Below are 15,541 nucleotides of genomic sequence, written 5' to 3' on the forward strand. Positions count from 1 at the left end.
GTCCCCATGGTATCATTTATTGGCCTGACTTTATGACGTCGCCTTTTACGCTACTTCTGTCAATAACAAAACAAATTATACGTCCAAAAATTTTCCCCCCAAGCGGTTATCAAGTCTGATTACTTGGTCTGGGTACTGGATATGAGCTTGAATTGACAGGTAAAAAGATAAAATTCCAAGAACAGGCAATAAAAAGGTTTCCGAATATGCATTAGTGGATAGGACTCACTGTAGATGTTAAATTTTTTTACTCGACTCAAGAATAGAGCAAGAAACTCTTAAACAAATAGGAAAGTGAGCATGTTAGTCGGATCCAGCAGCTCCTCTCTGCCTTTCCCCTTGCGTGTGTTTAGAATAAAGCTTTCCCTAAGCAAGTACTACCTGTCGCGAGTGTAGAGGGGACTTGGAATGTCAAACTGATGGCAAAACAGACTTGCATTAAGTTGTCTGACAAGCGGTTGACACTTTTAAATGATCCAATCACTACCGACACCATAATTCTGAAGAACACGCCAGAGGATGAATGTATTTCAGACAGAAGCATTGGTGGTAAACTCTTTTCCTAAAGCTAAACAGTTAAAATGCTGCCAAACTTAACAGAAATCTGGTCTCAAGATTAAATGCGGTATCGTTATTCCTTGATTAGTCTACTTGACCAAGGCGACACGCTACTTACACATTTAAGTAGATAGAGTTCACATCCTCATGTGTTATTATGGGTTTCTTTGAGCTGGCCGCCATTCTGAATGGTCGGAGGAAGCAGGTAACAAGAGTGATTAGTTGTTGAACATATTCCTCCTCCCCTTCAAACAGCTTGAAGACGATGGAGTTGCGTTTTCGCATTGATTCCGCGTGAGGTGAGAGGAGGTACTCCTCCACGATGTGTTTCCATCGCCGTCGGCATAGCCAACCACGAAGAAATGACTGAACCTTGGTGAACAAAAAAGACCAGACCTGTCGTATTTTACGAAATGAAAAGTTTTGAGAAGGTTTTAAGCGTTAGGAGTCTCCTACAAAGTACATCTGGGGACGTAGTTAGTGATATTTGATGGCGCTTAGCCTACCAGTTTCCCTTTACCTTCTAGATAAATTATTTCCGGAGTCGTCTGCCTAAAAAGTTTTTAAAATTGACCCACAAGTTTAGGGAAAAAAGCAATTTTGACGTTAGAAAGCCGAAATTCTTTCAATGTTTTTGTCACAAGGTGGAGCAATATCATCCCCAACGGAGGCTGCCTCGGTCATTTGAAGAGAAGGAGAAAGAGGGAGAAATTGACCTAACGCTATTTATGCCGCATTGTGTATTGGGGCAAAGTCACCTCTTACTGCCTTAAAAAATGTCATGTTGTTCTACGGAAAAGGTAATTTTTGTCTCCTTTTCATTTTAGAGTTTGATTCATCTCTAAAGAAAGAGAATAGTAACAGCTGAAGTATGGAACACTTTACCTACTAAAATAAGTCGGTTTTAACCTAAAATGTTCTTAAAATTGTTGTATTAGATTTATACAAGAAAAATAACTTATTTTCAGCCGCAGTTTTTAATGCCGTGTGGACCTTAAAGTGTGCGACATCGCCAAAAGACGTTGGTGTAAAAACGCATTTTGAGAAAGAAAAATACAGAGGTTTTAAGGTTGAAAAGCATTTGGTAGACTAATGTTCTAAGTGCCAGTGGTTATTTTTGAAAGACTTGTGAAAATTGGTGCCTATTGTAACAGTGCTTTAAGCGTGGAACAGCTTAAGGTGAAAAGCTACTTAAGGTACTAATAAGTAGTGTGTCTCCATGCCAAGTCAAAAAGTTTAGCTCCCATTTTTGCATCACAAAAGCGAGCCACATGTTGCAAGTGCGGTTCGTTGGGCCATTCTGGCGTTATGAACTGTGAGTAATAGGCTATTGCATAAAATGAAACACTTTTGATAGACATGTATGAGTTTCCTCAAATCGCTGGCTTGATGCACGCACACACCTTCTACGTGAACAGGATATAAAGCAGTAAAATGTTTACAAAAATTTTTTTAATTCCTTAAAAAATTTCTATTCTATATTTTGGTTTTTGGAGCCAAAGGAATATACGTAAAAGAGGACCACTAGAGCTTTTAAATTTCGTAAAATATAGGTGGCGGCATTGCTCCTCGGTGGTAAGAAGAGTACCATTCCATGACCAAAAAAACATGGAAAGATGCTCACGAAGATTTAATTTTAATAAATATGCGAGTGCATTTCTAAACAAGGGAATTATGTTTATTGGTAAATGTTCTATGGTATAATTCATGACTATTTCCCAAAAATAATAGATAAATGGTTGGCTGATCGTTTTGTGTTGCATTTAGACCGGCAGTGAGTTCCTATATTGCAAAGCAATCACAAAGATTCCAGGAAATCGCCGAATGTGTTTCTTTATTTCAGCCAGCTACTTAACAAGTCATGATTAGTTTTGACCTTATCCGGTAAATGAAAGGTGTAGGGCATAAGGATTTGCGGGACAAAATGCAAATACCTAAAGCTTTATGCCTCAAATGCCCTAAGGAGTGGTATGAGTCGGTTTTGTAAATTAAAGAGAAATACGAAAATAACGCATATTGCTTAAAGGTAATTAGCTATCGAAAAGCGAAAGAAAAGCCGAGGTTTTTTCCTTAAAGGAGGAGTGTTAGTTTTCAATGCCTTCCATTCGGTTTATACGAGGCTTTTTAAAAGAACCAAACCTCAGTAAAACAAAACTGCTTTATTTGCTAAAATAATCATCGTTTGACATGATGACCATGCTTTGTGCTCAACCCCTCCTCCTCCATCCTCCCTTCGGGTCAATTGAGGTGATTGTGACGGCAGCCAATCAGATGCTTAGTGAGGGGATGGTGAAAAGCAAGGGTAATGTGCCAATAAGATTGTCTAACGTTTGGTATTTTTATCGCTTTTTTTGTGCCTTCTGCATTCTCAAACCCCCGGCAAAAGGCCATTCATTTACTGGGCTGCCATTTCCTGTTTAAGGGGAGATTTATGCTTCTTCAAAAAGTGCTTTTTTTCCGGTCTCCTTAAACACATCAGAGACCCAGGGAATACAAAGCGCCAAATGTAACTTTCACAAATTTTTACTTCTTATTGGGTTTACTTCATTTTGCGCATTCCATATAAATCCTTTTGGGAATGATTAAAGGTTAAAAAAGGTGAAAAACCCAACAATGGGGCTGAATGGATTAGGCGGCATCTCTGCACCACTTTGTCTCTTCATTTGCAAAAAAGTGAAGCCCCTTTTGTCTTGTTGGTCACCTTTTACGCACAGAAGTTGTCTTTTTGGTTGCTAGTGTTGCATGATTGTTTAATGTAGATAAATGGGTATGTGGTTGCGACATCCCAGTGCCTATAGGTGTACCCTTCTCTTGGCGTCTGTTTCAGCACCAACTTTAGTGCTACAAATCAAAACGTGACGAATCAAATCTCCTTGGTCAGTTCTCTTGCTTATCCAGCTGTCAATTTAATACATTGCTGGCATCTCAGGAGAGGGAGCAAGAGAGAGGAAGGCCTTTCGTCACCCCCCCCCCCCCCCCGACTATATGCGCACATACCGTTGAGGATGAATTGGCGCTCCCGACACAAACTCGTCCTTTAACTCACCTACTCTTTTTTTCACGATGACCTGCGTATTGCGGAAAGCAAAAGCAGAGGACAATTTTTGCCCTCACTTTTGCATAAGATTAATAAATCTTACTACCGATCTACAGAGTCAGTCAACCGGATAAAGGAGGGAGTGGGTACCTGACACCCACCCCTCCAAAAGAACAATATTTACAGCCTCCAAAAAGGCGGAGAATGAACATCCACAGTGTCAAAAACATTTAGACGCATAACATTTACCTTCTTGATTTTGCGCAGTTGGTCAGATTCCTCCATGGACATGCTCTTGCTTGGCTTGGCCGGAGCAATGGCGTTGAGCTGGAGCAAGCAAACAGTGGTGAATAAATAATAGGGCAATACTCCACGTCAAAAACGCATAGGAGTTTTTTAATCTCCCTCCTTTGGGAAGTCGATGATGGCAGCAGGAATTGACGTCCCTTCTAGACACACCTGATTGTTCTCCACCTCCAATGCAGTCGTGCAAAAATTCGGCTTTATTAAAGAGGCAAATGTTATTTCGATATTAAAAAAGAGGAGCTTTTTTGTAGTTAAGTCAGTTTTTCCATTGTATTTTACACCTGTCACTTTTTTCGGTCTCATTGAAACATTTTTTTACTTCCTTCCCTTGTAAGTGCATCAGTCAAATGGGTCCTGGTGATGCAGAAGGCTTTCACGTGCCAGAACAACACACCTATTGTGTATTAGGCTTAGCAAATCCGAAAAGTGGAATTCTGGAGGCAATTTTTAGGAGTAAGACACAATTTTTTACCATTTAATTTAATTCCAAATCTGATGGTTTTGTCAAATTGTAAAGGAAATCTCACAAAGTATTACGACTTAGTCATTTGAATAAAATTAGGGTGCGAGGTATTTCCCTAAGTGACACGATAGCCGCCTAATAAATTGTACTAGCAAACGTTTTGGATGCTTCAACTGAATGCACAGTAGGAAGTCATCATGAAATCGTCGGCCAAATCAAGAAGGGTTTGAAGCTGAAGGTCTTGATAGGAGTTAATATGACCGATTGGCTAGATCATGGATAGGTAAGTCTTTGACGGATCAACAGGGAATAATCGACCGTAGGTTGCCTAACTTCCATATTTTGAACTAATTGATGAATGGATACAGAACTGATGAAAAATATTTTTATATAACCCCTGACGTTTTAGTAAACAGGGCTCTTGAATGCCCCAAGCACCAGATCTCCCCTTTATCTATAAATTATCCCATCATTGGTTAGTTGTAGAGCCACTGCTTTCTAAATTAAGTCGTCGCTTCCAACACACATCGTGGAGGCAATCACAGTGGTGAGTATTCTAATGACCACGTCTAGCTTCGTCATAGATGCTTTTCGTCTACTTACTTCGTTTTTTAGCTTCTTTATTTCGGCTTCCAACTCATCGGTTTGTTGAAGGTACTGCAGTTTAGCCTTTCGTTCTGTTTCCAAGATCTGCAACAGGTAGGCCTGATTCTCCTTCAGCTCCTGTCTGGACTCAATTACACTGCAGTATCTATGGGGTAAAAAGTTTAAATAAGAGGGTAGAAATGTGGTGAATAGCACTTTGTTTGAATTGCGTCCTTAACTTCACTAATCCGTTTACGTTTGTCTGCGACTTGGCATAAATCGCTTAAGCTCTTCGTACACCGTCTCGTAACCTCTTCAGGGATAACTGATGGGCTATACAGGTAATGCTTTACTCTAGTGGACTTTTTTGGTGTTATGGAAAGGGTTTTCTGTGGATCATGGAAGCAGCAGTTACCTCTAATCGTCCAGTGCCTTTTTATCACCCGCAAGAAGCAAAGACGACCCAAAACGACCCGTCTTCTTTGAAGTTATTATGACTGTATCAGACTCAAAGAGGGTAAAATTAACCCTGAATAGCCATAAACATGACAGGAGGCGAACTTCTCTGAGGCTCATGTAATAGCCAATCCAAACAAAGGGCCGATGTAGTAAAATATGTGATTGAAACAAGCACCGTCCCAATAAAGCTTCATGATAATCTTTAGTGCATTTAGATGGCTACAAAGTAAATGGAAGCATGACAAGGGAAGACAAATGCCCTCATTGTAAAAACATCATCTCAATGCCGGCTATGCGAAGTAAATAAAAGGAGAAACTTTGCAAGGTATTAATCTGCGCTCTCGTCCAACTCAGGAAACAGAACATTATCAGTGCATCAAAATGTTAGTTTACGTGAGCCTTGACATCTCTCGCTATTCAGATTTCGTAGCATCCGCTTGTGGCTAGGCCACTTTGAAGGGGTACTTAACAGAGTATAGTATAAGCAGATGAAGGTGGAATTGTACCAAGGAACCGTAAAGAATGAAGATGAAGATGAATTTGCTACACGTTTTTTTAAAAACTGGTGTTTTTTTTATAACTTATTTTTCAGCCCTTCTTACGGCCTCTAGCTGGATTCATCTCGACTCCTCGTACCAAACCGAGCATGTCGCATAAATAAATCCAACCAGTTTGTGAGATACATAAGCGATGATTGAAATATGGCTTAATTTTCTTGTAAAAAGATTTTAACTAATCCAGAAATAAAATAAAGGCACAATGCGTTGTTGGGTTGAACATTTTGGGAGAATGTCAAAGAGAAGCAGCATAGTTCTACATCTTTAGCATGGTTAGGCTTAGGAGCAGGTGAAGTGGAACGCGCTCCTGGACAGAAGTGAGACGATGGAGCAGTAGCAAGGTGGAATGAAGGAGGCGGGTTAGTTTGGTAAACTTCACATTAGTCGACGTCCTTTACTGAACAGCGTTTCTTCAAGGCTAAAAATTCCACCATCTCCGATCGGTGAGTGGGATGCATCCATCCCGCGGCATTACCTGTTTCGTCTTAAAGAATTCAGTCCCAACAATTTCCATTCTTTGACCAAAGCCATCGAACAATGCTTAACCTCAAATGAGCTAAACACCGCAAGATACCGCACTGTTGTTCTCATGAAATTCTTGGTACCACGTTTGGCAAAGACCGACGTCGGATCAAGGTGCACCTAGAAGTAGTGTAAAAGTTTAATTTTTGCGATGAATTATCAAATAAGCTACACTAAAAACAGGAAAACACTATTTTTGCGATCTTAAAGAACTTTATTTTAATCTGGGCAGTAATGACAGGCGCTGGTCGCATCAAGACAACTTGGTGCAAAGTTCGACATGCTCGGCTCATCTGCATTAACTAAAGCATTCGTGGCGGAGGCGGAAGAATTGCGCATCACATCCCATTTTCCCCACTTCTTCCACTTACTTTATAAAGATTTAATGTATCCTTTTCCGTGGTTCGCCTTCTGACTGACTAGCTGCTTCATGATGAGCAATAGCGAATGAACATATTACTGAGTTTTTCCAAAAGATCCAGTTACATTCCATCCCGCACTACTGGGTCGCGTATCATATTATACTCAGGAGACTGGATTTGCAAGCTGCGTGTGTTTTTGGCGGACTGCAGACGCAGTAAATATGGACTAAACCTATCCCAATCAACCAGAAACAATAAATAGGTCAAAATGGAAAGAAAGCCATATTTGTAAAGGATTTTATAGGACTTCACGCTCTAATCCTCTCCAGGACTTAATCATACAAAATCTTCACCACACAATTGAATAGTAGGGAGTGAATGAGGCACCGTCTCACCTCACCCTTGTTTTTTTGGAATCAATTTAGGTCACTCTTTTCGACATCCGGAAATCAGAAGTGATCGGTTGGGAAACGAAGACAGTTGGAAGTGTGCTTTTGGCCAAAAGGTGGGATTCGTGAGCTTTCACTTGCCTGTCTGTATGCCTGGGGATAGATAATAGGCCGAAATGCTGTTAATGCCAACGATCAAGGTGGCTGGAGGAGCCTCCTCAGGTTATTTACCTTTCTTTACGAAACCACTGGAGCTATTATGCTATCTAAGGGTATGAAAATAAAATCACTGGTCGAACAATAAAATATGTGGGTCCAAAGCATGATTTAATAGCTAGGCGGACTTAGCTGCACAGGCCAGCGACCTGACGTAGCTCATGAGAGCGTTGATAGGTCAGTCCTAACCTCGACTAACCTTTAATGGATTCGGGACAGAATTAAATACTAAGGCCTACAATTTGCAACATTTTGAACTGTAACACCACGATGTCCTTTTTTGCTTTGAGTCCCATGGCGATACTGCTTCGGATGTCCTCTAGAGACCTCGTATCAATGAGGTAGGGGTAGAATTGCATAGTTGGAATAGGCAAACAATTCAACTAAACGGGCGTAATGGGGGCTTTATGGCCTGCTTATTTAATATGAGGATTAAATAGCAGAAGAAAAAGAACATTTTTAATGACCTAGGTCCCATCTGTGGGTTAAAAGGCATCAAAGGGATTTATGCTTTGCCCTGCCGCAGCTACAGGCAATGCCGCCTTCAATGAGAACCTCTTAAAAAGAGGCGGAAATCAACTTTATGAAAAAGAATGTAAACGAGTTTTACTAAAGAGAAAAATATAAATAAAAATTACTTATTAATGCAAAAGTGGAGGTGATTTAGGAAAGACTGATCATTCGGTCAGCAGCACCAACCCACTGGAGATGGGGAGCAAAGTAGTCCACCTTCGGGTAGTTTTGTGCATTCCAATCAAAACTTCAATTAAACTGGATTTTACTTTAAAAGAAAAAGTTTTAAGCTTAAAAGTAAACGCAATTTTTTTGGTAAAATCGTATCCAAAATGGGACACTATTAAACTTGATTTATTGTTCCAAATTCCTTTAGGTGATCATGACAAATGGCGACAAAATGGAAATCTAGTTTATATTTGAGCATTTCCAACGTTCTTAAAATTTAAAATAGATTCTCAAACATATTTTTGACAAATTATGCCAGTATTTGGCGTAAGAAATTATAAAATATAGGGAGGGGGGATTAGTACTACTGAAGCATTTGCCGCCTATATATTAAAACATTACAAAGGAAAGACTACATCCACTTCTTTGCCAACATGAAGGAGAATCCAATCGAAAACGCCATCTTGGTTTTTGGAAAACCACAAAACGATGGATCAGTACTTCTTTACCTGGATGGGTCATCACGCATATCTTACAAGAACCATCCGTTAGAGCTCGCATCCTACTGACGTCCTCGGAACCCATTTTCTTAGACACCTTATCTTTCCCTACGCTAGCAACACACTTTCCTCCTTTGTGGTGTGGCTGGCCTGTGATATAATCACAAGTGATTTCTTCCATCTCCACATTGACCACAATGACAAAACATCCTGATACAAGTCTGCCACCACTTTCCCTTCCCTGGCTAGTCATCATGTATCACTCACACAGGGGGAGAACTCTGCTGTGGATGGCGCGATCTGACGTTACTGCCAACAAATAGGGTCTCAATCTTCACCACTTGAAGGCGGTCAGGCAGTGGGGCCACACTCAACGTAAGTGATTTGATAGCATCTAATATGGAGTCACCTGCATACACTTATACGGAGGCACATAAAACACACACAAGTGGGTGATGCCTTCACCACACCTGAAACATGTGAATAGAATGGAACAGGTGGAAGTGAGACGGTGGAGCAGTGACAAGGTGGAATGGATGAGGCGGGTGAGTTCTATCAACTTTACATTAAACGATATCTTTTACTAAGCAGCGTTGCATTTGGGTGGATATTACTACGTCAAATGATTGATGTATGGAATGCGTTTGTTGTGACGCACTGTCCGACCCGTATAATGTAATTCAACGCCTGCAAATCCTTGGCTACTATCCGATTTCTCATTCCTTCAGAATCAAAAAAAGGCTTCATGAAGGTTTCGGTTAAATTTTTCGCTGCCTTTGTTAACATTTACAGACTAATACTTTTTTATTTTAATATCAACTTTTCGACGGACATCACAGGAGAATGATCAAGAGCGCTGAATGGTAATGTGAAGCCCAAGATCAGAAGTGGCCTGTGCACAACTGGCTCTTTGATAATCTTCCATTTTCACGAATCTTGAACAATTTATCCTTAAACTGTTCAAAAAACTATAAAATTTTAATTCAAATGTAAAAGTTTTCAAAAAAATGAAAAAATTGCAAACGAAAAATACAAGTTTCTTTGACGTTCTTACTGCACAATCTGCTTGAAGAGAAAAAAGCCACACCCATCCCAAAAATTTGTCCTACAGATTTTGACGAAATGCCTTAATTCAAAAGAAAAGCCAAGCGTTCATAAAGACTGGATTTCTAATTATAACTTTCTACTTTTACCCATAATTCAGTAGTATCTAATATGCCCATTTTTTGGGATTTTTTCAGGTGCATAATATGCCTTTTTAAGCAATTAAATAGTATTTTTTAGGTTTTATGACCAACTTTTTTAAAAACCTATTTGCTCACCTTGCACCTCGAATGGCTGCAACCCAGTCGTCGCATTTCTCCTCACTGTCCGCTCGCAGCTCGTAGTACTTCTTGCGTTTCGGCAAACAGCAGATGGTGAAGCAGTGCTGAAGCGCATCCGATGTGAAAAGGACAGTAAAAAAGGTATCACTTCTTTAATTGTTAAGCGTTCTTGCATTCAGCTTTGGTCTTTTTCGTACTGGCCCACATTTGCATCATTAGTTAATGCTACTAATTTGACTGTTAAATTAATAGTAGCATAATGTACTCAACTGGTTACTTCTAAACGTAGTCTCTACACATTTGCTTAAAATTACGGGTTCTTTAGAGCAAATACCATAAAAGCTTTTTTGTTTATAAAAAACGGAGTTTTTCGTTATATATTTTATTTCTAACTTTTGTTGTCGGTAGTCACGTTGCCACAACAAATGCTTAGGGTTATTTTCACAGAACTTAATTAAAATTGTTGTGGCAAGGAAAGCAGAGGTTTTTTAAATAATTGATCAGGCAGTATTTTAGAAATTGTGTTTTCTCGTAGTCCTGATATTCCAAAAATAAAAACGAGATCTGCCGCATCACAACTTTGGTTAAATTGTGAAAATCTTTCGACAAACTAATTAGATTTTTACTAATACTGAAAATACTAATAGCATGATTCATAATGGATGCTAAAATTGAGTGAACTATTCTGATTTACTTAAAATTTCCATCTTTCTAAATGACTTATCAATCTTACCCTCCAACCATTCAGGTATGAGGTGTTAATTTCCCAACCAATCATCTATCAGGGGTGTATGTATCTGTCAGTCTATTGACCCGATTGTTCATTCGTTTGTCTGGCCAGCCAAGTCGTCCATCTCCTCATCCTCCCAAATATGAATTCACTCATCCATCCAACCATTTATTGAGCCCCACTCCCCTTCTTCCCTCCACCAACAAACCCGTTCACTCAATCAGACATCCGTCTCAGATCCGCAAATTTTTTTTATTCGAATTTGGCTTGATTCCACACATCTGAAGGCACTCCATCAAAAAAAGTGTTTTACCATTAAATAATTCTTTTTAAGGTGTACAGGTCGGTGGCCAGATGTAAATGTTGGTTTTAGGAGTAAATTCTCCTGGCGAGAAATCACTCTGCCTTCGATCACACCGCTACGTTTTGGCATAAAGGAGTATCAGTCCAATTGTAAATATGTCATCTGATAAATAACAAGGAACCACTTTTAGGAGATACTTTAAGTATTTCTAATAACTTGCAGCGGCTTTCTTACTTTATATACCAAAATTTGGTCCGCTGAGCCGCATTGTCAGTAGGGTGGTGGAAAGTTGGCGCCCGCTTACCGATTAACTGATTTGATTAATTAAAACAAACTCACATCGTGTTGCGGTGCGATGCGCGTGTCGCGGGAGGTCCGCAGTACGAGGGTTTTCTCGCAGTAGGAGCCCTCCAGTAGCGCCATTCCACACGGCGCTTTGTCCAACTTATCCGACTCGAATTGGAAAAGCATGTTTTGGTAGAGCACAAAGTATCTTGAGGCAAAACGACAAACCGTTCATCTCATTTTAGTACAACTATGCATGTAAACTAAACAAAATTCCGTTATCTTAAATTGCGAGGTCGCTTGTATACTTTTGCAAGTTTGTGATTCGCGCTATCCAGAGTCTCAATGGCGAGTTTATTTTGATTTACGCACCTCATTTAAATACAGGACGGATTAAAACGAAGTAGCTGACGTAGATAAAGTTATTTTTAATGCTATCGTCAGCAGTCGCACGCAGTTTGGTAAACACAGAAGAGAGTTTTGCGCTACAAAGTGACTTTGAAATGCGGTACAAACTATTCAAACAGCCCCGACGCACAGGAAATCATAAAAAATGCACTTTTTATGGGAAAAGGAGAATTGTGGGCAGAACATGATTATTTATTAAGGATTAGTTAGAAACAAATGGGGCTGGGGTTGGGGATAAGGTTTTTTTCAGATTTTTAAAGATAAGGAGGGACAAAATGGACTCCAACATAAAGCAATCCCAATGCTTTGATGGTACAGTTCAGAAAGGACTACTTTATCCAAGATTTCATCATCCTTCCTTTTTGTTTGTATAAATAGTTTGAGGTCAAAGTGTGCGATCTGGTGGCACATCTCCGCAGCCGTGTCCACCCAGACCTTCCTCACAGCCGGGGGGGGGGGGGATAAAACATTCCTTGGCCCACCTCGTCCCATTAGAGAGACGGAGATGACTCGGGCGTATCAACGCCACTTACGGGTTGGTTTTCTTCCACAAAGCAGCAGCTTTTAGAAAAATTTATGCTTTAAATCCTCTTTGCCTTTCAAATAATTTTGGGAATTTACTTCAACGCTGCGAACAATGCATCTCATGATTGGGGATTTTCACACTTTACAAAGCCTTTTCTCTTTTTTCTTTTTTTCCCTTTTATATAACAAATTGGCTTTTCCTTGTGTTTTGCGACGATAAATCATCCAAACCACTTTCTGTTTTCCATGTTAAAAATTGGACACTTTGGGAAGGCAAACTTTGGGAAGGGGGGGTAAATCAAAAAAACACGGTTGGTTAGAGGAGGGGTTTTGCAATAGTTTTACGTCTGGTGTTAGTCGATTCAGGGTTTCCCCAATTTTTTTATCCTTTGTTCTCGTTCTGCATATGCCACCTATCTCAAATACTTATATCAGTAGTATAGTCGCATCTCTCTTAGCAGAAAATACAGTCGTCTCTAGTCCACTTTGGACAAATTAAGCTATACTACTTAATTTCGACCAGACTAAATGCAAGCTAGCGGTATTGGAATGTTTAATTTTCCCATTATTTACGCCAATAACCCTTAAATCCAAAGAATTATCGCTTGTCATCGGACACTAGTTTCGTGGACACACTTCTCCTTTCTGAATTGGCAACTTCGAGGCTACTGAAATTTACTGTGCATGTTCAGTCGTTTAGCTTTATGACACATGAAAACCATAAAGACCTCATTGATGATCGTATTTCTCTCTTTCCGTCTGTCGATGACAGTTCGAGTAGCAGTGCCTACGCTGTTATTACACCATCATGGCAGTCATTCCCAAGATAGGGAAACTGACTAGTGAAACGTCTTATCCAAGGCTCATGACTGACGCGTAATCTGACTTATGATGACATCAGAGACGAAACCTCCCGTGAGAACAGCGAACACAATAGCTGACACATACTTACATCTTTAAAAGCTAATTTACACTGGCCGTAGGGAAGTGTTGGAGGGGCTATGTGTCGCAAAGTGCTTCAATCCTGGTGCGAAGCCCTCCAACCTTAAAGCTGTGTTTTAGGTAGTGGAGAGAAATGTACAGAAAAGTACAGATGTGCAGAGTATTTTACCTGGAAGCGCCTATCCTTTCCACTCATAAGTTTTAAGCCCCAATTTTCCTTGTAGGGTCTATTTACTCTTTTACACCTACACCTATGTGCAAATACGCGTACTACTTAATTAGAATCATAAGTAGTTACAGTGAACGACTTACCGTTGTTGCCACTTCCCAGAGAATGAATTTTTCTTCCATAAATAGCCGGCCATCGTAGCTTGGCTATCCTCTCTAGCCTTTGTTGCAAGGTAAGTGAACTGCGCTTGTATCGGTCGTAAAGATATCGGCATCCTGTAGACTATGTCGAGTAGCACAGCTTCCACAAGTCAGTCGATCTCGGATATCCTTTCTATCATCAAGAAAATGATTAAATAGTTCCATTTTCATTTAGTAGAAAGTAAATTCCTTTATAATGTCAAAATTGGCCCATAAAGGACTTTTATTCCCGTCCATAAAAAGGTGTCCGTAGTACCTCCAATGTCGCCAAATACATTAGGTAATCGCTTAAGATTATGAGAGTGTAAAGGGGAAAGAACGCATCATCAGCTCACGGTATTTAATGCTTATAAAAGGTTGAAAATTGTATAATCTTAGTAGCTGTAGCCTCAAAAACTTTAAACCATTTTCTAACTGCCTTTAAATTAATCTGTTCACTTCGCTTTTAAAGTAGGTAAAGCAAGCAAACCTGAACAATAAAACCTTCGCCTATTTTTGTTATCACATAGAGAAAATAGAATGGCAGCCAAGATTCACGAGACTTAAAAAATTCACTCGAAGTGTTTGCCTTTAAAAAGTGAAAAATTGAGCAGAATTAAATGTTCCAAATCTGAGTAAAAAAGCAGGATAAGCGAACGGAAACAGGAACCGGCGGAAACAGGGATACAGTGAGAGGATGGGGTAGGGATAGCGGGAGAGGGGATACAATGACGGAGGAAATGCTCAAAATTAAAGATAAGATTTACAGGTAGACTAATAAATACGCTTTTTAAAGTACTTTGATTTAATTATAAGGTTGGATTGCCTAAATGGTGGACCTTTGTGGGTGGAAAAAAACTCTTTTTTGGTTTCTTAACCCAAGCGGATGTGACGTGGTAAAGATTTTACAGAAATTTCGTGTAAAATTGCTACGATATTAGTAAACAATTGAAGTTGTATAATCAAAAATGGACATTTCAAAGTCGACGGAGGACGCTTCTACCTGGTAAGGATCAACACTTATCAGATCCGAGGGACTACGCTGCTAGGCATCCAAAATATTTCACCCACAATTCAGGCAGGTGTTTTACCAACACTTTTTAAGTGCGAATACAAAAAAATAATTGTTTTAATAGATTTCGTCATTATAAGCTCCTCTAAAATTCCTCGCCAAAGAGCATTACAACAAGGCGGCTGCTTAAATCGCGAATTCAACAAAGAGGCCAGTTGGCTGCCCTCCCCATCGGTTGTACCTTCTCCGGGTGGACTGGCCACCGAACCATGCCAGCAGTCCTAAGCCCCACCAGAAGTCTCGCGGAAAGCGACCCCTGCCTTGAATAAACATCCATTTCGACGTCTCCTACTGGGTGATTAACATCAGCAGGACGGAAGAAGTGCGTACGCTGTGGATGGGAGGAGCGATGCTGACCCCTACCAGAAGGTCTGAAAATGACTTAGAGCTTCGGTAACTACCCCAGTCTCGTATTCCACAGGGAAACCATTCAAAACAGAAGCAGCTCTTCTTGTAAATCAGCTGGAAAAGTTTCATTAGGGAGTTGCTTAAAGTACCTGGATAAAGATTTCGACAAGGTGAATTCGCGATACCTTCTCCACTTCCCCTCCAGCTGGATAGAACCCAAATAGATACGACTGGGCACCTCTATAGTGAGAACGACGTGGCAAGGAGGAATACACGCGAAATTGTACCCCAACGGTACTGTGCTAAACCCCTTCCCGTGTTACATGACTAAGCTTCCGGGCCAATGCTCCTACGACTAGCTACGGACACGCCCGATTGCCAACGTCTGCGAATCCAGTTCCCATTCCAAGTAGAACCCTAGGTGCAGTAGGATTGCCAGGAGGAAACAGTGGCGTTGCGGTCTAGGAATTTCTCAATCGCACGGAAATTTAACGACTGGGACGGTCGGCCTGTGGGTGTTTCCTTACAGTACCGACTACGCAGAAAATTGAACTACGGGAGTGCCGGGGACAAAGCTTGAGGGAGGGGAGGGGCTACGCAATACGTTGGTGGTTTATTT

At 40.4% G+C, this 15,541-nt stretch overlaps 1 protein-coding gene across 1 annotated transcript in view; it reads right to left on the reverse strand. All coding sequences in view use genetic code 11, as the record gives it.

The window, feature by feature from the left end:
• Positions 1–11,465, reverse strand: part of EGR_07109 (Ras-specific guanine nucleotide-releasing factor) — a gene marked incomplete at both ends in the record, with an annotated part of 45,656 nt that extends 34,191 nt beyond the window's left edge. The window contains 5 exons of the mRNA XM_024496358.1: positions 677–930; positions 3,845–3,922; positions 4,968–5,115; positions 9,958–10,064; positions 11,334–11,465. Of these exons, the coding sequence (XP_024349199.1) occupies positions 677–930; positions 3,845–3,922; positions 4,968–5,115; positions 9,958–10,064; positions 11,334–11,465 (719 nt within the window). The remainder of the gene's footprint in view (positions 1–676; positions 931–3,844; positions 3,923–4,967; positions 5,116–9,957; positions 10,065–11,333) is intronic.
• Positions 11,466–15,541: the final 4,076 nt, after the last annotated feature.

Source organism: Echinococcus granulosus (genome assembly GCF_000524195.1).
Source record: "Echinococcus granulosus chromosome Unknown EG_S00070, whole genome shotgun sequence".
In the NCBI taxonomy this organism is placed as follows: Eukaryota; Metazoa; Platyhelminthes; class Cestoda; order Cyclophyllidea; family Taeniidae; genus Echinococcus; species Echinococcus granulosus.